Genomic DNA, 23,335 nt, shown 5'->3' with positions numbered 1-23,335 from the left:
TTATTGAAAGTAATAATATTATAGTTATAGTTCTGGCTACTGTGGTACAATATGTTGAAAGTATGTATTAATATCTGGCAGTATACATGTGTCACAGTTAGGTCCGTCCCCAAATAACACTTTATCTGCTATGTGATACTGAGCAGATACCGCAAGAAATTACAAAACCTCAGAGAAAGAGGATCAACAGCTGCCCTGTGTCGGCGATCACAGCAGTCAAAAAGTCTTGACTGAGGCAGCAGACTGGAAGATGACATCCAGCGTGACAAGGTGTCTGTTAAGACCGGCCTGGAATCATATGCTTTCAACATGAAGTCAACTGTGGAGGACAAAAAGGCTTTCTGGCAAGATCAGTGATGACGATAAGCAGAAGATTTATTTACTTCACACTATATGACAGGTACAGATTATTGTGTAATTTTTATTCTGCCCTCTTATTGCTACAGCTTATTCAGGAAGTGGGGCAGGCAAAAACACTGAATAAAGCAGTTTGATTCACGCAGTGGGGTTGCTAACTATGGTAGCTGATGCAAAAACATGAATGGCCTTTTCTAGAGCCAGTGTTTGGTGTGTCCGCTCTAGGCCACTGTAGAAACAATGTTGCATGCTCCATGGAAGAGGACCTGCTCCGTATGTAGACATAAATGGTTCATTTTAGTGTAACAAAAACACAGCGACACGCCGGACTCTTATTTTCAGGTGATTATACACTATTGAATAATTACTTGATAGGTTTTGCAGAATACCAGTGTTGGTAATAGATTTTTTTCCAAACCTCATTTTGTCTTTCCACTAACCCTGGAAGTAATCAGTATTTACAAGAATACTAAAAGTTTGGTTTCTCTGTTCCTGCGAAATGTCCAGTTGTACCAGCAATGGTCTTAATACATCATCTTACACCTGTGGATATTCTCATTTAAATAAGTCCAGTTGCGTTCAATTTTTTTTTTACCATCAATATTTTTACAAGACACAATAATGCTGGATATGATATNTGTTCCTGTGAAATATCCAGCTGTAACAGCAATGGTCTTAATACGTCATCATATGATTGTTGTTGTTTTTAAGTACCATTAACTACCTTTTATAAAAAACTTTTTTTACTGTCAATATTTTTTACAAGACACAATAATGCTGGATATGATATAATGTGTTTGTTTTTACAAGACACAATAATGCTGGATATGATATAATGTGTTTGTTGCTGATGACTCTTTCACATCATGAGATTATTTATTTATTGATGTTGCAACAAGCCAGACTTTGCTCTCTCAACTCGTTTGTGTTTTATTTGGCTGTAGGAGTGAATACATGTGGGGGCACCCCAGGACACATCAGTCTGTATCTGGCCAACTTAGTAGGCTAAATGCAAGGCGTCACCACCGAGTCAGATCCACACCTCGCTCATGCACAGCTCCACCCTCGCATCCAAATTTTGTCACTTCTGTCTCCAAAAACCAAGATGGAGATGGCCGAAATGCTGAACTTGATGCTTTAAAACAAGAATCCACAAACGAATGGGTGACGTCACTGCAGAAACATAGATGTCTCATGCTGGATCGTACACACTTTGGCGGTGTCATCGGGTGATATTTGAAAGAAGTGGCAAAACATCTCTGGCATCATTAAAACCAACACGGCCTCTCTGTAGATTCCAAATTGTTGCACAAGTTCTTGAAAACAGACTTCTGGAGGCTTTTAAAAATTTTGGGGGGTGATTTCGGAAATGTCTCCCTAGACTTTGACCCAAATTTTTTTTTGAACAGGTGCTTCATGTTGGTATCTACAGTGGTTTCAAAAAGGTGATGTTCACCTTTGCTTTGTCAAAAGTCTGCCGTTTATGACACCATATATGGTGTCACATGACGAGGAAACAAATACTGTTAGAGAATCCAAAGAGTTTTACAGTAACTAAGTACTCCAGTAACCAAATACAGTTCGGAGTGTACGGTTAGTTCACTTATTCAAATTTACAATACATAACTGTATTTTATTTTTACACTAACTAACACTGTTATCATTTCATAGGTCTGTCTGTTTTCTCTGTTTGGGTTCTCTATTAATTCAGTCTAGTATGATGGACGCCAGGACGTATGTCAACCACATCAACCTCTTGTAAACATTAGATAAATGTAAAAACATAGTAACGAATGCTTTATTGGTAATCTGCATAATATGCTCCCTATGGTTCATGTTTTTGTATAACCAGATAAGCGTTGATGCTTCTTCATCTCCTCACTTTGTCTTCAGGAAACAGCTTCTCCTCATCCTCCAAAAACAGAACTTCAACAGTCTGATCACGCCGCTGTTGGGTGCTCTTCTTCTGTAGAAGGGAAACAATACATTAAATGCTTTGACCATATCTGGGTGGGTAGTTGCTGTAAATGTGCAGGAACAGATGTGCTGTACATTCAGTAGATGATGTTAAACAGTGTATCACAGCTCGTGTTGGTGTAGTGTTGGTTGAAGAGGTGGGTGTACTGCTGGGTACATGGTTAGGTTACAGAGGAGGGTATACCCTGTATACCTGCATATACCCTCCCCTGCACCACTGGGTCATGTTAAGTTTAATGTCAATCAGCAGCACCTTGGAGCTCAGCCAGTCAACACTTTGATATGTGAGGTTTAATGTGTGAAATAATGTGATAATAATGTGTAATCTTTAAAGTTGTTCTGGTTGCCCAAACACCCTCCATAGACGAATTTCTCACAGCTCATCGAGGTGGAGTTGTAGAAGTAACGCTCAGGTGCTTATTTAATAATTTATTTCTTTGTTTACTTAATCATTATTATCAGAAATACGTGTTTTCCCCATCAGCTAATATCAATGTATTTATTTATTGGCTTTTCTTCATTTCCTGATACCACTGGTTACTTCTATCATTGCTACTAATATTAACCTTATAATTTATTCTTTAACTTCTTTATTTCTTTTCTTACTATTATATCCTTATTCCTTTCACTTATCATGACCACAGTAATTTAATAATTTCTTTACTTCCCCCTTTCCATCTTTTCTCTATTTTCTATTATTACAGTGCCACTGCCCCCCCGTCTTCACTACTTTTATCAACTCACACATTTAGTTATTTGTCTATTCATCACTATTATTATTGTTATCATGATTATGTCCTGAACCCCTTCAGCTACTATCATCATGTCTAGTCTACTACAACTACTTTAGCTGAATTTTATTTTATTTTATTTTATTCTATTCTATTCTATTTTATTTTATTTTATTCTGTTTTATTTTTTGTCTAACCAGCACTTGTTCCCCCTTTGTTTGCTCTGTCTTGGGTCTTATCACTCACAGCTAACCTCTTCTATTAACTGTGTCAGCAAATCTATTCCTGCCTACATTATTAACGTAGTGTATTTATTTTCATTTTATTTATTTACCTATTTTTTCTTTTCCTGTGGCTTGCCTTCCGCTTTGTTATTATTTTTTATTTTTAAAGCTGTTATTTGCATAATTATTGTATTTAATCACTTACTGTTTCTCATATACATTCCCCCACTGACACTCGCACACATACGTCAAACACATTACATTACTCCACACTACAATTACATTCAACACACATTGTGAAACGCATAACAAAAACAAATCACATCCTCACCCTCCTCTCCCTCCTCTCCATCCTCTCTCTCCTCTCTCTCCTCACCCTCCTCTGCTCCAAGTACTGCCATTCCTTAAGAAATAATAAATAAATGCACATACATTAGCAGTTGCAGCACAAACAAAAACTCTGTTTTCAGTGAAAATTGAATAAATAAATTACTAATGTGGACAAAGACGATGCAAAGTGTCATTAAATTGTTGAGAGATGGGACATCTTTAAGACCCCAGCTAGGAAAACTCTATTGTACTGCTAGATAGAGTGGCATATACCCTTCCCTGCACCACTGGGTCATGTTAAGTTTAATGTCAATCAGCAGCACTTTGGAGCTCAGCCAGTCAACACTTTGATATGTGAGTTTTCCAAGATGTGTGAAACACATGTTTTATATTTCATTTCTCACCTTCAGTGTGACATCTCTGCATACACGCTTTCTCATCTTGAAAGTTGTTCCGGTTGCCCCCACACCCTCCATAGACAAATTTCTCACAGCTCTTTGAGGTGGAGTTGGAGAAGTAACGGACCTTATATGCCTTACATGGGCCTGTTTCAGGTGCTTTGACACAGGTCTCTACAGAGAGAGAGGGGAAGATTACCATTTGTGAGAACTTGACTCTATTACATGTCATATCACTGCACAATAAGCAGCATGCAGTTAATTAGCAGAGTAAGTTGATCTCTTACCTGTTGCATTGAACGGAGCACTGTTAAGAGCTGCATCGGTTGCATTGTGTAGAGTTGTACTGTGTTCAGTTGCATCGTGCACAGCTGTATTAACAGTAGCACCCTCAGCGTCTGCAGGCACCACAGTACTCTCAGTGGTCTTCACCTGTACCACAGACACAGACAGAAAATGACATTCAAAACCTTTTTTTTCTCCAAATATTCCACATAACATTCATTTGAACTTGTGAGACACGTTCTCCAATTTGGTTAACATCACAAACTCTTTAATCTCATATTCCAGCATTTCACTGAAGCTCAATCACATTCTAAGTGAGACATCCATATCCCTTTTTTAACATCTGCAGCATTAAATCAAAGAGAAATTGTAGTTGTCCTGTTTATCCTGTTACATTTTGAACTCATTTTGTATTTGACAATCTGTGAAAAAAAAAATTTGCAGAGAGAACTGAGGAGCTCAGCCAGTCACCTGATCTTCATCAGCAGCGACCTTCTGGAGGGTCCAGGTCCACCCCAGGAGCAGCACAGAAAACAGAATCACTGTTTTCTCCATCCTTTAAGTCTTTGTGTCCAACTCTCTCTAAAGTTCTGAGTGCCTGAAATATAGCCACCCTCTTGTCCCTCTCAGCCCAGACAGTGCATTGACCTGTGACTCACTGTGCTGTGCTGCCCCCGCATGTATTTCCTCTAAATAAATAAATTAATGTTTTACTGCATGTGCACTGGACTTGTTTGAGCAGCTGACCGCTTAGGCATTGGACTTCAGACATAAAAAATCCAAGTATTTGTTTCGTAAACAAAAAACAAAGCCAACAAACATCTACATAACATCCAATATGTGCAGAATGGACAGATGCTGTTGGGATGGATACAGTAGCTGAGATTGAAGAAAATAAGATTATGGGGTAAAGGGGTTTAAAGAAACAGTGTGTAGGGTTTAGTGGCATCTAGTGGTGAAGATATAGATTGCAACCAGCAAAAACTTTTCCCATGGGAAAAGTTTTAGCTGGTTGCAATCTATATCCTCAATCATGTGAAATCAATCATCTCAATCATCCCCAATCATGTGCCAAGTGTGAACTCCCAGTTAAGGCTAATTTATGCTCCCTTTATGTACGAAAATTGATATGTCTGTTTCAAATGCTGTAAACGTCACTGCTCTCATACCTCTGTTCGTTCTTTCTGATGGCATAGACACCGTCAATAGATGGTACCAATGGTAGAGTCAAAAGATACCCACAAAAACACACAAGGTGATGTGGGAGGAGGTCATAACACTGCACCTTTAAATGGAGGCAGTGTTGTAGATGGTGATGGTCTTTGCAGCCATTATATACATCCCGACATGCGGACGGAGAATTATTTTCACTGTTTTAACTATATATTACGATATATTATCATATATTACTGATTTATTCTATTCTGCCATTATTTTAATTCCGTTGTCATCTCCTATGGTTGCATCTCGCTTTTACTACACTGCATGATCTCCATGATCTCCACTGGTACGACTCCTTTTCGTACATTTCTGTAAGCTTTCAGAAGACATGCACAAATACAGATGAAATGCACATATAGTATGGACAGAGGGCTCCATCCATCTCTGTCTCCCCTCTGTCTTTAACTCTGAGCATAAATGAGCCCTTAGGATTCCTTCATGTTTATTGTCTAGGACATTTTTACCCAGTTATCCACAGGGGTCTCTTCCTCTCAAAAACAAACAGATTTGGTGATTCAAACTTGTAAAAATCTCTGTTTTTCCAGTGCTGTTTGATTCACGCGGAGGGGCTGCTAACTATGGTAGCTGATGCAAAAACATGAATGGCCTTTTCTAGAGCCAGTGTTTGGTGTGTCCGCTCTAGGCCACTGTAGAAACAATGTTGCATGCTCCATGGAAGAGGACCCACTCCGTATGTAGACATAAATGGCTCATTTTAGTGTAACAAAAACACAGCGACATACTGGACGCTTCTTATTTTCAGGTGATTATACACTATTGAATAATTACTTGATAGGTTTTGCATGTACCAGTGTTGGTTAAAAAAAAAAGTCTTCTTTTCTTCTTTCTTTGTCTTTCCACTACTCCTGGAAGTAATCAGTATTTACAAGAATACTAAAAGTTTGGTTTCTCTGTTCCTGTGAAATATCCAGCTGTAACAGCAATGGTCTTAATACGTCATCATATGATTGTTGTTGTTTTTAAGTACCATTAACTACCTTTTATAAAAAAAATTTTTACTGTCAATATTTTTTACAAGACACAATAATGCTGGATAAAATATAATGTGTTTGTCGCTGATGACTCTTTCACATCATGAGATTATTTATTTATTGATGTTGCAACAAGCCAGACTTTGCTCTCTCTACTCATTTGTGTTTTATTTGGCTGTAGGAGTGAATACATGTGGGGGCACCCCAGGACACATCAGTCTGTATCTGGCCAACTTAGTAGGCTAAATGACATTCAACACTGTTCTTCTTGATGGTAAAGGGCCCGTCCCAATACCCCCTTAGCCCTATCCCTTGGCCCTACCCCTAGATTTGCACGTTCCTGCAAGGGGTAGGGGTGTCCCAATTCCTTCTTGCGTGTAGGGGTAGGGGGCATAACGAGGAGTAGTAGGTATGAAACTGGCCCTTCGGAGCGAGGGATTTCAGATGCTGACTTGCCAGCGAGGGGTAGATGTCGCCATGGCTACCACCGAGCAAGAGACGAGGAAAAAAGTTCATACATGTACGTATAATTTCGCAAATGAACATGGAACCTTTGTAAAAACTATTTCGAATAACTGTGTATTTGTGTAGAGAACGGTATGACAGTTTTTTATTGCTATTCACAATGTTATTGCTATTCATGTCTGTCTAGAAAGCTAGTCAGCTAGCTAACGCTACCGTCATCAGGTTGCTTGTTAGCTAGCTAGCTTGCTCGCACTATCTGGCGTCTGTCATCTGTCCTGTTCTGCAAAATTGTTGGATTTTTCACATTACGATAACACGCCAGCTAGCATAACTATGCTGCCTCGTAATGTTAGCTGGTTAGCTAGCTAGCTAGCAGAAGTCCCCTGTCGTACATATTATTTCGTCATCTGTCGTTCATCAAACGAAGCATGATGAATACAGCAAACGCGATCAGTAGGATGAACTCAGCTGGAGACTCCATTGTAGATGCCCGAGGCCTCTCAGGTCATAGAAATTCTGGAGTTTACATTTAAATGCCTACTGTACAGTACATACATATCTGTTCATGCAAATTTACAACAAATACCCAGATCAAAGCAGTCAATGTATTTTTGCCACATATTGTATAAAGTAATGGATGTAGCTACCATGACATCCCCCATTAGTTTATGTATTCCCATTTCAGCTGTCATCAGCTTGGGTTTATGGGGCCAGAAGTGACCATATTTGGACAAGTGGGTGGGGCTGTGAATGAGCGATGGGTGGATCTGACTTTTAGGCTGAAGCAATGCCCCACAGACAGCCTGTCACCAAGTAGCAACCTCCGGGGCTGAAAAATAAAGCCAACGTGGAAGTGCTAAAAACTAAAGTTCTTTAAATGGCCACTGAAGGCTGGCTTTGGAAGCGAGTCAATCCCCATAGCCCCCTGTGTTAAAATGCCCAACTTTACAGCAGAAATAAACATATTTACAGCCTGGTTTTGGTCTCTATAGCTAGCTTCAACATTCATGACAAATGTACGGAGGGTGAATTTTTATATTACTCACCCATTTACATTTTATTAGGGCTTAAAGTTATGCATATGTAAGGGCGGGATCTCTATGAGTGGCAGGCTGTCTGCAAGGCGTCACCACCGAGTCAGATCCACACCTCGCTCATGCACAGCTCCACCCTTGCATCTAAATTTTGTCACTTCTGTCTCCAAAAACCAAGATGGAGATAGTTGAAATGCTGAACTTGATGCTTTAAAACAAGAATCCACAAACGAATGGGTGACGTCACTGTAGAAACATAGATGTCTCATGGTGGATCGTACACACTTTGGCGGTGTCATCGGGTGATATTTGAAAGAAGTGGCAAAACATCTCTGGCATCATTAAAACCAACACGGTCTCTCTGTAGATTCCAAATTGTTGCACAAGTTCTTGAAAACTCTGGTGCATAGCGGTCACTGCAGCGGACAACTACTAAAACGTCATTTTTTCTTAAATGCAATTGTTTCTATGGTGGAACTGCATATCAGCCTCTAGAGTGCTCTCTGCTGCCGTACTCCATTGAGGTCCATTCAGTGGTCAGTCGGTGTACCTGCAAGTAAATTTCCTCTGAATCCAAGATGGCTGCTAGACAGCCACCCCTGCCGACCACTGCTGGCATATCCTGTCAAAACTTCTATTCTAGAAGAACCCCAGAGGTAAAAACAAAATATGATGATATACAGTAACATCTATGGAAGGATATTATCCATTTGGAATATTACATTTTTATTTCCAATATGTAGAAAATTACGATTAACCATGTGTCCAATGAAGTGGACATCATGCATCAACCAGTATATTTTCAACACAAGTCATGTAATTGCTTCACTGTTTCTTGTGACTGTTTTGGTTATGTCAGTGTATAATTGTTATATTTATAAGCTATTCATTTAAAATATATATTTTTGTGCAGGCTAGCTGTAGTTTGTGTTACTATAATAATTATTTTGTCATATTTTGTAGACTTCAAACGCAGCAAAGAATAAGGCAGCCTACAGACTAGTTCAGGAAATTCCATCCAGCTCCAGTGATGATGAGTATAGTGACAACAGTGATGATGAGTGGCTGCCAGAGAAGACCAGAGACATAGGAGCTGAGGATGATGGAGATACAGTCAGGATGCAGAAAGTGAGGGTGCCCATAGTCAAGATGATGAGGGGCAGGATGCAGAGGGAGGTCAGCATGATCAGGGAGCTGTGGAAGATGGGCACATGGCACCTGACCATACTCAAGCCCGCAAACTGGAAAGTCCAAGACAACGACTTTGATGGAGACTTGCCTCCTTTTCTAGGAGAGTGGAAATTGAATGTGGAGGGAAGAGATCCCATAGATGTCTTCACACATCTGTTTCCAGCAGATCTCATTGATGATATAGTGCAAAACACCAACTTGTATGCTCTCCAGAAAGGGAAAGAAAATCTGGCAGTGACAGGAGAAGAAATGCAGATTTTTTTAGGCATCAGCATGATCATGGGGTATCCTAGGGCACGAATGTACTGGTCTAGTGAGGATGGCCTTTGTCTTGGAATAATTGCAAATGCCATGTCTGTAAACAGATATGAGCAAATCCTGAGATACCTGCACTTTGTGGATAACTTGACTTACCAGCCAGCAAACACAGATAGGCTCTTCAAAATAAGACCATTGCTAAGTGCACTTCAGGAAACATTCAAGGCAGCAGCAGACCATGAGGAATTTCAGTCAGTTGATGAGGAGATCATTCCTTCCAAAGGCTTAATGTCCATCAAACAATACATACCAAAAAAGCCCAAACCCTGGGGAGTGAAAGTGTGGGTGAGGGCAGGATCCTCAGGCTATATGAATAGATTTGAAGTGTACCAGGGCTCTGCAAGTAGTGGTTGCATCAGTGCATTGGGAATGGCTGGAGATGTGGTGATGCATCTTTGTGATGACATAAAACACAAAAATCACAAGGTGTTTTTTGATAACTTCTTCAGCAGCATTCCACTCATCGAGGCCTTGAAAGACCAAGGCATCTATGGCACAGGTACATGCAGAGCAAACAGGCTGAAGGGAGCAAATCAGAAACTCAAGAGTGGAAAAACAACTGAAAGAAATGGGCAGAGGAGCTGGCTCTGTTGTCAGCAATAATGCAAACATCACTGTCACACGTTGGCTCGACAGTTCAGTCATCCACATGGTCTCGTCCTGTGCTGGCCAGTCCCCTGAAGATGTTGCCAACAGATGGGTCAAGAAGGAAAAAACGATGGTCAGGGTCCAAAAACCCTTCTGTGTGGCCCTTTACAATCAACACATGAGTGGGGTTGATCTTGTTGACCAATGTCTGGCAATGTACCCCCACAGACGTCGAAACAAGAGGTGGTACATCCGAGTGTTTTTTCATTTTTTGGATGTGACCATTGTAAATGCATGGCGCCTCTACCTGGATGGGAAAAGATGTAACTCCTCCTCTTCAAAGCTTCTGTGGCACTGATAAATAGTGGCAATAGTTTTCTTATTCAGGCCTAAACATTGCGCCTATACTGAGTTGAAATTTCCAAAAAGTTGTTGAAATGTTTTTCAAAGCATAAAAAGTGTTTGTATATTTAATATAAAACACAAGTTAATTCATTTTTACAGTAAGCTCACAATGTTTTATGTTGAGTGCTCAGGCGCATGTAGTCCACTGGATTGGACATGTCTGGAACTCTATGAAAAAAACATATTTTTGGAAAAAAAAGTTGAACATTTTTTTTCATGTCCTGAGAAGAATAAAAACACTTAAGAAAAAAATCTTGACCAAGGCTTTCATAATTCATGCATCAGAGGGCTAGACTTTGGCCCAATTGTTTTTTTTTTGAACAGGTGCTTCATGTTGGTATCTACAGTAGTTTCAAAAAGGTGATGTTCACCTTTGCTTTGTCAAAAGTCTGCGATTTATGACACCATATGTGGTGTCACATGACGAGGAAACAAATACTCACTGTTAGAGAATCCAAAGAGTTTTACAGTAACTAAGTACTCCAGTAACCAAATACAGTTTGGAGTGTACGGTTAGTTCACTTATTCAGATTTACAATACATAACTGTATTTTATTTTTACACTAACTAACACTGTTATCATTTCATAGGTCTGTCTGTTTTCTCTGTTTGGGTTCTCTATTAATTCAGTCTAGTATGATGGACGCCAGGACGTATGTCAACCACATCAACCTCTTGTAAACATTAGACAAATGTAAAAACATAGTAACGAATGCTTTATTGGTAATCTGCATAATATGCTCCCTATGGTTCATGTTTTTGTATAACCAGATAAGCGTTGATGCTTCTTCATCTCCTCACTTTGTCTTCAGGAAACAGCTTCTCCTCATCCTCCAAAAACAGAACTTCAACAGTCTGATCACGCCGCTGTTGGGTGCTCTTCTTCTGTAGAAGGGAAACAATACATTAAATGCTTTGACCATATCTGGGTGGGTAGTTGCTGTAGATGTGTAGGAACAGATGTGCTGTACATTCAGTAGATGATGTTAAACAGTGTATCACAGCTCGTGTTGGTGTAGTGTTGGTTGAAGAGGTGGGTGTACTGCTGGGTACATGGTTAGGTTACAGAGGAGGGTATACCCTGTATACCTGCATATACCCTCCCCTGCACCACTGGGTCATGTTAAGTTTAATGTCAATCAGCAGCACCTTGGAGCTCAGCCAGTCAACACTTTGATATGTGAGGTTTAATGTGTGAAATAATGTGATAATAATGTGTAATCTTTAAAGTTGTTCTGGTTGCCCAAACACCCTCCATAGACAAATTTCTCACAGCTCATTGAGGTGGAGTTGTAGAAGTAACGCTCAGGTGCTTATTTAATAATTTATTTCTTTGTTTAGTTAATCATTATTATCAGAAATACGTGTTTTCCCCATCAGCTAATATCAATGTATTTATTTATTGGCTTTTCTTCATTTCCTGATACCACTGGTTACTTCTATCATTGCTACTAATATTAACCTTATAATTTATTCTTTAACTTCTTTATTTCTTTTCTTACTATTATATCCTTATTCCTTTCACTTATCATGACCACAGTAATTTAATAATTTCTTTACTTCCCCCTTTCCATCTTTTCTCTATTTTCTATTATTACAGTGCCACTGCCTACATTATTAACGTAGTGTATTTATTTTCATTTTATTTATTTACCTATTTTTTTTTCTTTTCCCTACACAACAGACTACCCTTGCTATTACACATACCCCCACACCCCAAGACCTAACACTGGATTTTTTTTAATTCTTTAAAATGTTGTTCTTGTTTATTTATTTGCTTTACCAGATCAATAAAAAAAAGAAACTGTATCACAGTCATACTATAAAGATAGGTCATGTCAGTGGTGTAGTGATAGTTCATAAAGTGGGTGTCCTGCCAGAGTGGCATATACCCTCCCCTGCACCACTGGGTCATGTTAAGTTTAATGTACTTTGGAGCTCAGCCAGTCAACACTTTGATATGTGAGTTTTCAAATATGTGTGAAACACATGTTTTGTATTTCATTTCTCACCTTCAGGGTGACATCTCTGCATACACTCTCTTTCATCTTTAAAGTTGTTGTGGTTGCCCAAACACCCTCCATAGACGAATTTCTCACAGCTCTTTGAGATGGAGTTGTAGAAGTAATTCTCAAAGTGTGCCTTACATGGGCCTGTTTCAGGTGGTGCGTTACAGACCTCTACAGGAAGAGAGAGATTAATAATTATATGTTACTATTATTTTTCTCTATCCTCTATTATTGATTATATTATTGACTGATTTAATTATTTATTTCTTTGTTTACTTAACAATTATTATTATCATTAGTATTATTTGTTTTCCACTCCTCACCTTTAGGGTGACATCTCTGCATACACTCTATCTTGTTTTTAAAGTTGTTCCGGTTGCCCCCACACCCTCCATAGATGAATGTCTCACAGCGCATTGAGGTGGAGTTGTAGAAGTAACGCTCAATGTATGCCAAACACATACTGGTACCTCTTTGAGGTGCTTTGTTACAGACCTCTGCAGGAAGAGAGAGATTAATAATAATATGTTACTATTATTGTTCTCTATCCTCTATTATTGATTCTATTACCGACTTATTTAATAATTTATTTCTTTGTTTACTTAACAATTATTATTAGTATTATTTGTATTACACTCCTCACCTTCAGTGTGACATCTCTGCATACACTCTTTCTCATTTTTAAAGTTGTTCCGGTTGCCCCCACACCCTCCATAGATGAATTTCTCACAGCTCATTGAGGTGGAGTTGGAGAAGTAACGGACCGGCAGAGTAAGTTGATCTCTTACCTGTTGCATTGAACGGAGCCCTGATTAGAGCTGCATATTTTGCACTGTGTAGAGTTGTACTGTGTTCAGTTGCATCGTGCACAGCTGTATTAACAGTAGCACCCTCAGCGTCTGCAGGCACCAAAGTACTCTCAGTGGTCTTCACCTGTACCACAGACACAGACAGAAAATGACATTCAAAACCTTTTTTTTCTCCAAATATTCCACATAACATTCATTTGAACTTGTGAGACACGTTCTCCAATTTGGTTAACATCACAAACTCTTTAATCTCATATTCCAGCATTTCACTGAAGCTCAATCACATTCTAAGTGAGATATCCATATCCCTTTTTTAACATCTGCAGCATTAAATCAAAGAGAAATTGTAGTTGTCCTGTTTATCCTGCTACATTTTGAACTCATTTTGTATTTGACAATCTGTGAAAAAAAAAAAAAAATTTGCAGAGAGAACTGAGGAGCTCAGCCAGTCACCTGATCGTCATCAGCAGAGACCCTCTGGAGGGTCCAGGTCCACCCCAGGAGCAGCACAGAAAACAGAATCGCTGTTTTCTCCATCCTTTAAGTCTTTGTGTCCAACTCTCTCTGAAGTTCTGAGTGCCTGAAATATAGCCACCCTCTTGTCCCTCTCAGCCCAGACAGTCCATTGACCTGTGACTCACTGTGCTATGCTGCCCCCGCATGTATTTACTCCTACAGAAAAAAATAAATAAATTAGTTAATCTTTTACTTTGAACTTGTGCTTTCTGACTCGTTTTTTAGGAAAACAAAGCCAACAAACATCTACATAACATCCAACATGTGCAGAATGGACAGATGCTGTTGGGATGGATACAGTAGCTGAGAGTAAAGAAAAAAGTCTTCTTAAATGCTAAGTATGATATAAAGACTAATAAAGAACAATAGATCATCCATTGCTTGTTTAGATCATTTATATAGCGAAAAGTGAAACTATTCTGGCCAATAATATACTTAACAGTTCTTAATATAACTGAAAGGTCCAGTGCTCAGGACTTGGATGATATATTGGCAGAAATAGGATGTAATATAACACTTTTTCCCCATGGTCTTGTTCTCTCTTGCTGTACCTACATTTAAAGGAGCAATGATTTAGTGCCATGTAGTGGTGAGGATTGCAGATTGCAACCAGCTGAAACTTCTCCCATGTGCCGAGTGTGAGCTCCCACTTGGGATTCCTTCAGTGTTCATTGTTCAGGAGGTTTTTACCTCGCTTGGGGCAGGAAATAAGACAGAGGGATTATATATCTCATCTGGCCTGGGAACAACTCCGGACCCCCCACGAAGAACTGGAAAGCGTAGCTGGGTGAGGGACGTCTGGAGTGCTTTGCTCGGCCTGATGCACCCATGACCTGTTGGAAATGGATGGATGGATGGATGGATGGATGGATGGTCTCTTCCTCTCCAAAACAATCAGAGGAGGTGATTTAATCCAGAAAGCTCTGAATAAAGCAGTTCCATGTTAAAAATGTATATTTTTCCAAAGCTGTTTGACTCATTGCAGAGGGGCTGCCAACTATGGTGGCCAATGCAAAAATACAAAAGCAAATAGTCCTTTCTGGAGCCAGTGTTTGATTTGTCCATTCTTGGCCACTGTAGAAACATGATGGTGAAACATGGCTGACTCAGTTTGTGGATGAGGACCCACTCCCTAAACCGATATAAACGGCTCATTTTAAGGTAACGAAAACACAACAATTTTTATATCCAGGTGATTACACACTAAAGAAAACATACTTTTCATATTATATTTCATTTCAGCCAATATATCCCCATGAATCCTTCACACAGGACCTTTAACACAATGTCATTTTAGAGGGACAGAGTAAAAAATATACACTCTATTAATCATTCATGTTTGTCAACGTTGGGTAACTTTGGGGTTGAGCACTGGAAAAGAAAGCAGTTACCTTACTATATCCCACACAGTTTTGGTGCCATATTACATTAGTGTACTTAAGAATTTGATATGGTTACTCTCGTTTTTTACCATAGTCTTGTTTTTAAGTGTGAATGTCATGCAAGATAAATTATAATGTGCTTGGTACAGATTACTCTTTCATTTCATTAGATTTATTTATTTATTTATTTATTTATTTATTGATGATGCAACAAGCCGAACTTTGCTCTCTCTACTCATTTGTGTTTTATTTGGCTGTAGGAGTGAATACATGTGGGGGCAGCCCAAGACACATCAGTCACAGGTCAATGCCACATGTAAGCTGAGACAGAGAAATGAAAAACAGTGAGAAAGGATGGCTATGCACACATTTTCCATTATAGTCTGATAAACATAAAAAGTACTGTACAACTTGTGTAGATGTTTAGTGGTAGACATGATACATAAACACCTCATGAACTGACTCAGAGGAGATTTTATATCAGGTGGCACTGCCATTTTAGTCAAACTCAATCACACATCATGACCACTGTATCTCTTAGTGCAGTCTTTTTGTATTTGGCCTATGGAGTCGACTTAATAACTTTCAATACTGTTCTGTTGTGGCCAAGACTAAAGAACTGATTATTTGCATGAAACAAGATCTGAAGACCGAGCCAGTTTCACTCGATGGCCAACGTGTTGAAACTCCTGGTACGGCTCTGGACTCCTGTGTGAGCTTCTCTGGGAATATCGAGTATATTTTCAAGAGATGCTCACAGCAACTTTATCAGAGAATTCAGTGGTCTTGGTTTTTTAGAATTCATGTCCAAAACTATTTAACTTTTCTCCTTCCTGCCTGGTATGGTCACCTTAACTGTACATCCAAGAATAAACTCCCTTGAATTGTAACTATGGCAAGTGAAATAGCTGGCAAGCCACAAAAGCCCTTGACCCAACTACAGAAAGGACGAGAAAGAAAGCAAGGAGCATCTATCCACCCTCTCTTAAGCCAGTTTGAACTCTTGAGCTTGGTGAGGCGCTATAGAGCCCCTCTGGCACCTAAAAATGTATGCAAGTCCTTCATCCCAAGTGCCATCAAAATCCTTAACTCACCAAAGTGAGTGATAAGGTTTAAACCACCGACAGACAATGAGCTGACTTACTGTGTTATGACTTTATATGCTTGTCTTACTATTTGTCTGCTTTTTACAATGTTGCCTTTTATGTTTGGTGAGCCAAAGACACACATGGTGGGCAATAAAGATATATTCTATTATATTCTTAATGGTTAAATAATTGAAACCTTTCTTTACACTGATGCAGCTCTGTTAGACCTATTGGGTCACTGTAGATAGCCTATGTCGCAAAAGTCAACATAAACACATACCGTCTGCGCATGCGTGATTTTTCGACGTCACTTTTAGTGCCGTGTGGTTGATATTTATTTGCGGTATTTGCTAGTTTGCGTCGTGAAATTTTGATTAAACTCAGTGGTATGTAGCAAATTAAGTTCCAGACAGGCTTCCAGCGATATTTTGAGAGCCGGATAACAACACCAGTGATTGACAAAGTTGGGCGACAAGGAGTCACCTGGGTGGCCAAAAACTACGTCACAAAAGGTAACGTTAGGCAGGTGTAATTAGCTCAGTTAGCGTTAGCATGAAGTTAGCCGACGTTCACCAGCCGCTACTTAAGTCGAGTTTATAGTTTATCTCTAAAGTTAATGTGCTCGTTATCATTTGCACCAGCCGAAGTCTCTCAGCCCAGCCTAACCGCATGTGTGTTATCATTAACGTTATAGTTAATAAGTTTAAATTCTTCCTAATGATATGTGAAATAATGTCAAGCATAGGCTAACTTACATGGTGTAGGTTATCTGCTTCAAACTAGTCCCTTTGACATCAGCCTTGAGTGTCGGAGGCTTTATAAAAACTGCAAGCTGGACATAAATCTTACACTGGATAATAATATGTCTGTCAGCACATGTAGTTGACGTCATAATATGTGTAGACAAAATGCCTATTTGTTTTTCTCTGTTTTACAGGTTATGTTGGGACAAGGAAAAAGGGAGAGAGATGAGGAATCTACTCTGAAGATCCACATCCACGCTACTGTGATCACATTATGTCACTGAAATACATAACGGTAAAGATCTCCAAAAAACCTCTAGAAATAATTGATTCATGTAATTTATCAGAGGATCCTTAAAATAACACTGAGTTCACACCAAGCACAGATTTTTGTCTGGAAAATTTGCTCTGAAATTTGTCAAAAATGTTTTGGTTTTCTATGCATATTTGGACGCCACTGTGCAGCATTCATGCAGGGGATAAGATATTGGGATGGACTTAATTTTAGTGGATTCGCCTGTGGAAATATATATGTGACCAACAACATCCTTTGTTCCAACTGATGTCATACCGCCAGGTCATAGCTAGCCTGCTGCCAAAATGGGGCATGTCTCATCAATTTGGTTTCTGCTTCAGCTGGGATGCAATGAAAATGATAATGTAGCCGATATGCACTTGCTAACATTGTTAAGGCTCCATGCATCCTTTAAGGTATATCATGCAGGATTCAAAGAAAAAGAAAAGAATATATAGACTCACATAATAGTAATCCCTCTCAGTCATCACTTATGACCCACTAGCAGTGTGTGGCAGTGTCTGTATCTGCAGAGAACCTGCCCTCTGCCTGTATTTTCTTATTATTATGGTTTGTGTGAGACATTTCTGGATGTCAACCTTTGGGTAGTGGTGTGTAGCCCCCAGCCAATAGCAGCGCGAGGTCAGGACTCTATAAAACGTAGCAACCTTGCTACACCGCTGTCTCTATCTTTCTCTTCTGCTCTGTGGATGCAAGCTGCAGGTCTGTATGTCTGTTTGATTGAGGGCGAAGTTGAGCCACACGCAGAGCAGAGAGGCCAAGCAGACAGGATGAAGCATGCACTTCAACTGAAATCATATAAAATCTAGCAATGCAGCACCTTCCTACAGGGGTGTGTGGAGGTGTGGGTGTGTTTATTTGTGCTTTAGAACATAAAGGTTGTGAAACAATCAAAGTATTTTATTTCTCTAATCCCCTGCTTTGCTCTCCATAACACCACTCTTCCCTTCATGAATTCTGAAGCTCGCTTGAACACCACTGCTCTTTCAGTCTTGTGGAGCTGAAGAGGAGGGGCCAAGTTTGTTTTAAAAAACAGTAAGTGACATATCCTGCATAGTTTACTTTAAAACGTCTTAAAAGATAATGAATTATTTAATCTAAAAATAAGGTATTAAAATATATTAAATCAATATCCAAAAAGTCTTAAAAATGCTAAGACATGGGAAGTAGGATTTTATTAATCATTTTTTTCTAATGTTGCATTGTAAAATCCTCAAAATATTTGGTAACATCTATTTTTTAAATAATTAACCGGATGCTTTACAGTAATGTCCTGATAGCAGAACCAATAATGCTCGTAATTTGTTTCAGCCTAGGATGCTAACTAGCTGTCGCTGTACCTGTACGACATCGGGATGTTCAGTGACAATTGGCCATTAAAGCAAGATTTTGTGGCACAGCTGAAACCAGTACAAGGCAATGCATCAGAGACTTTGTGTATCTTATGTAAAACGTTTTTCAAACTCGGCATGAGAGGAATCAACTATGGACTGTGAAAATAAGTCAATGATGGCAGTTTGTGTTTTTTTGTCTTTAGTTTTAGTTATTGTAAAATTGGATTTAAAAAGTCTTTCCTACTGCCTTCAGCTGTAGGAACCCTGCTTTAACCTAAACCTCTGAAAAATAGGAGCAAAAACAAAAGTGTGCATTTACATTTTTGGCCATTGTGTATCACATTAGTAAAACTTTGACCTGCTGGCGGCGCTAGTATTTTTCTTTCACCTTTCAGGTGAAAAAGTGTTGCATCTTTGGCATAAGATAGTGCGCTTATGTACAAAACCTGCATTCAAATTAAAGAGGCTGAAAATAGGTTTTCAGGACCGCCAGCCTTTACATAAAAAGCAAATAACACACAAAGCAACAACTTCGCTCATTACAAAAGGAGACCTTAATTCAATTCCCCTGAGTCTAATGTTGTCCTGAGTCAGCACAGCTGGTGCGTCTGCAATTTGTCTGTGCTAGTGAGAGGTACGTCTGCTATGACCTTATTACCCATCTGTTTCCCTGTGTGCGGCGTAGCTAGTAAGGCAGAATTCAACCTGCAGTCAGCAGCCCTGCAGCTGAGAGAGGGAGGCTTTTTCATGAGAGTCCTCGCCAGGTATAAATATAACATCCATCTATCAACTTAACAAGTACACAATATTTAGAGAGGCCAGGGCGCTCTCCTGGTTATTGCCTCTGTGATGCAGGTGTGAATTCAAGTATGTTATATCAAATCCAGCTGCAAATATGTGTGAACACAAGAGTCATATAGGGACACTGGAGAGGACATTACCTCAGGTTAAACTGTAATGTATATCCAGCCACACAAATACAACAAATGAAAATATCCTGTCTGGAATTACGCACTTGAAAAATATATTATATTTGTCTGATTTAGTCCTTTTGCTGATTGGCTGGACCTGAAAGGAACTCTGCTTTCACTTTTACTGCTTTGTCTGCAGCTGTATGGATGGGTAAAAGGAGAGTTAAGGACAACACAAAGACCAAATAGGGTTTGAATTGTAGGAATAAATTGCAGCTTACTTTGAAAATGAACAGAATGAAATCCTCTCCGTGTCTGAATTAGATTATTCTTTTTTAGTGGTATCGAATAATTTCACCGGATGTCTTTTCTCATTCAGATTTATGTGTAGAAGCACTGACAGAGATAGGAAACCTCTTATAAACTCTGCCACACTCCATTTAAACCAAGGCCTTAAAATGAATATTTTATAAACACATATAAAATTCCCGCAGCTGCAAAACCTTTACCATATAGAAATTAGGATTGACAGATCAATACTGCTGACATACTGTAAGACTTGCTTCAGCTTTCATTATCAAAGTGGAGACAGACCTGGTTATGAATATGTAATACTTCCTATTCCCACAGGAGGGCAGTCTGGTTGTTGCACTTCGATGCATCACTTCACAAAGCAAGTTCAGGAGAGCATTGAGTATAAGCAGAGATCATCAGAGCGCACAAACGCACACACACACACACACACTCACACACACTCACTCACTCACACACATACACAGATCCTGTATTGCTGATGATGCATTTCACTGTCAGCTAATCTCTGTCACCCTGTTTCTCCCAATCAGCTAATTTGATCTGTACAAATGGATGACATACTGGATGACAAACAGTATGTGGTCAAATTACTCAAACATTACACCTTTAAAAGCCTGAGTACATTGACACATGGGTGTTTTTTGGATTGAGATGTTCTAGTTCTGGCTAAATATGTGCAGCTGGCCTTAGTTTGCATCATGAACTTTAAAAAAAAAAAAAAAAAAAAGAAGCAAGAACTGCTCGCGTGTCACTACTCTAACTAGGCCGCCTAGGCTTGTTTCAACCCAGGTGCAATTCACAAAAAAATGTGTTTGCTCAGTTTCAAAGAGGCACATGGGTATCTCCTAATTTATCCATCTCTTTTTTTTCATACATTAAAAATCACAGAATTTTGGCTCTGTGAAGCCAAGACTGCAGGATGATCTATGACCTGCATCATAGGGAGCAATCCTCTCGGATGGCATGTTTGTTATAAAGTGGGCTGCATGAATCAAGGCGGCGCTGGGGAGAAAGAGTGAGAGGGGGTTGACATAATAATTTAGCGCACTGCATGGAAGCAATTCAGCAGGAGCACTGTGATGGCAGTGCAGCATGTATTCACTGAAAGTGAGCACGAGGTCTGCCTTAGTTACACTGGCATATGTTAAAATGAATTTGAATTAATGATCATGCAGTTTACGAGTCTTCCATCATTTGGCATGCAGATATCTCATTACTGAGCCTCCAATTCTGCTCTGCATCTATTACCATGTCATCACTAGGATAGTACAGTATGACACTAAGTTGTTGCCATGCTAAAGGATTACTGTGACCTTGTAAGAAATGCATGTATTCACTATGTTGCCAAAAAACAGATGAGAAGATTGTTTCCTGTCATATTAGTATGTTACATATGAGGCTTCAGCCAGAGGGCACTTAGCTTAGCTTAGCTTATCTTAGCTTAGCTTAGCAAGAGACTGGAAATAGGGGAAACAGCCAGCCTCCCTCTGTCCACAGGTAACAAAATCTGCCTACAAGGAGCTGAAGGTCACTAATTATCATACTATATCTCAATTTGTTAAATTTTTACAGTCATGAATTGTAAAAATTTAAATTTGTGGTATTTTATGGAATTATGTGCTGTACTATTTCTGGAGTCTTCAGTGTGAGGCTTACAGGAAACCAGAAAAGATCTAGGAAATAATTGCTGTCAGCCAAGAAAAAACTCAGCAAGTAACCCCACGTCATACTTCAAATTGCTGTTTTGGTTCTGTTCAGATACCACAAATGAGATATTATTTTTGGACAGATTCAGGCTAGCTGTTACCCCCTGCTTACAGCCTGTGTGCTAAGTTAATGGCACTGGCTGTAGCCTCATGTAAAAGCCCTTTTCCAACGAAATTAGCACATGTAGGCAGGTTTTTTAAACATGGGTATACCTGCTAAAAATAGGTGATAGACTCATTTCCCATTGCTAGTAGACTCTGCAGTAGGCAAGCATGTCTTTCTGTTTTGTTTACTGGTGCGTCACGTTTGATGTCACAGAGAGGCTGGAATATAGGTTAGTAAACAGTAGAAAGCAGCATGGAGGACAGTGAAAATGTTACTTACTCAGTCTGTCTTTCAAACTTGGTGCAGACTAATTAATAACGATGTTTGAGCGCTGCTTGGGCAGAGACAGACGGTATATGTGGTGGTGCGTCATTGCATCTTGCCGGTGAAGGGGCTTAAACTAGTGTGTTCACCTGAGCATTGTATTTTCATTAATGCAGATCAGAGCTGGAGCTGATAAATATCCATGACTACTGCAGAGTCATTTGACCCGGGTGTGAATGCCCTTTGTAACCTTTCCCGTTTAGTATAGAGGCCAGATTTTAGAAAGTGTTAGCAGGCTTTTTATGCAGTGGGAAAGGGACATAACAGACCAGTGACCAGAAAAAAACAAATGAGATAATTTCGCAAAATGTTGAAATATTCTTTTAAATGGCATCAGCGGGGGTTCTGGTAGAGGTTCTTATATACGTACCTACAACAGCTCACTCAGGGCCCTTTAACCGTAAATGTCAGTAATCCCTTACATGTTCACCTTTCCAGCTGAATAATTTACACTTCATCAATAACTGTGGTTTAATCAGCTCAGTATCTGCTCAGCGTGTCAGCAACTTCAGTCTCACACAAAAATCTATCGTATGTTGTATATATGTCACACATGGCTTGAACAAGAAATATTGTACAAGAAATACACATATTTAATTCTGCCCACAGCAATATTTTTTAATTCCTTTAAATGTAATTGTACTCTGGTCTTTCTGCATTCAGGACCTTGTAATAGCAGCAATAATCAAAATCAGATTCAACTTTTTTCTGCAGTTAACAGTTTCCCCCTCTTTCTCATGTGTGTAAGTTGTATTACCAACAGATTTATGCATGAAGGCAGTAGAATATGACCATGTTCACAGTTGCCCTCCTCTGTTTCATAAACATCTAAAAGTGTAGTGTTTGCCATGAAAAATGTCCCCAGGCTTAAAAAACAGAATTGAGCCTGCTTCACTGAGCATGTTATTATCCCTTAGATGTCCAAATAAAATTACACAATCACCAAAGGAAGTGCAAAGTAATTTGAATAATATATTTCTGTGTCTCTTGTTTTCCCCTCCACACTATTGTTTTTTAAGCTCTTATTGTAGGGTGGTTACTGAGAGAGATGCAGGTACACAGATTACGTCTTTGCATTCTCTTATAGGCTCAACTTTCATTTCAACAATGTCAAAAGGTTAACTACTATAATATAGCACTTATTTTTGGAGGTTATTAAGTCCTTTTAACTGTAATAATGTGAAAACTAAAGGGGAATGCAAACAAAGATAACTACATGCTGGTAGACAAAATGATTGTCAAGGAGAGATTTGATTTTCT

At 39.3% G+C, this 23,335-nt stretch overlaps 1 protein-coding gene across 4 annotated transcripts; it reads right to left on the bottom strand.

Moving 5' to 3' along the window:
* Positions 1–2,141: 2,141 nt before the first annotated feature.
* Positions 2,142–13,974, bottom strand: LOC126395803 (thrombin inhibitor hemalin-like). Of its 4 annotated transcripts, none has more exons than XM_050053528.1 (5): positions 13,788–13,974; positions 4,305–4,449; positions 4,024–4,191; positions 3,621–3,692; positions 2,142–2,323 (listed from the first exon to the last, which is right to left on the bottom strand). In XM_050053528.1, exons 1-5 carry the CDS (start codon positions 13,869–13,871, stop codon positions 2,298–2,300), a joined length of 495 nt encoding a protein of 164 aa, XP_049909485.1. In that variant the 5' UTR covers positions 13,872–13,974; the 3' UTR covers positions 2,142–2,297. The 4 variants fall into 4 exon arrangements, with proteins under 4 accessions (XP_049909485.1, XP_049909484.1, XP_049909483.1 ...); XM_050053527.1 differs by lacking the exon at positions 13,788–13,974 and adding an exon at positions 4,774–4,960; XM_050053526.1 differs by lacking the exons at positions 2,142–2,323; positions 3,621–3,692; positions 4,024–4,191; positions 4,305–4,449 and adding exons at positions 11,220–11,401; positions 12,529–12,696; positions 12,849–13,022; positions 13,314–13,458 and having other exon boundaries at positions 13,788–13,971.
* Positions 13,975–23,335: the final 9,361 nt, after the last annotated feature.

This window comes from Epinephelus moara, chromosome 9 (genome assembly GCF_006386435.1).
Source record: "Epinephelus moara isolate mb chromosome 9, YSFRI_EMoa_1.0, whole genome shotgun sequence".
Lineage (NCBI taxonomy): Eukaryota > Metazoa > Chordata > Actinopteri > Perciformes > Serranidae > Epinephelus > Epinephelus moara.
Note: the sequence above shows the minus strand (reverse complement) of the source record. Positions and strands in the feature narration are given on the sequence as shown.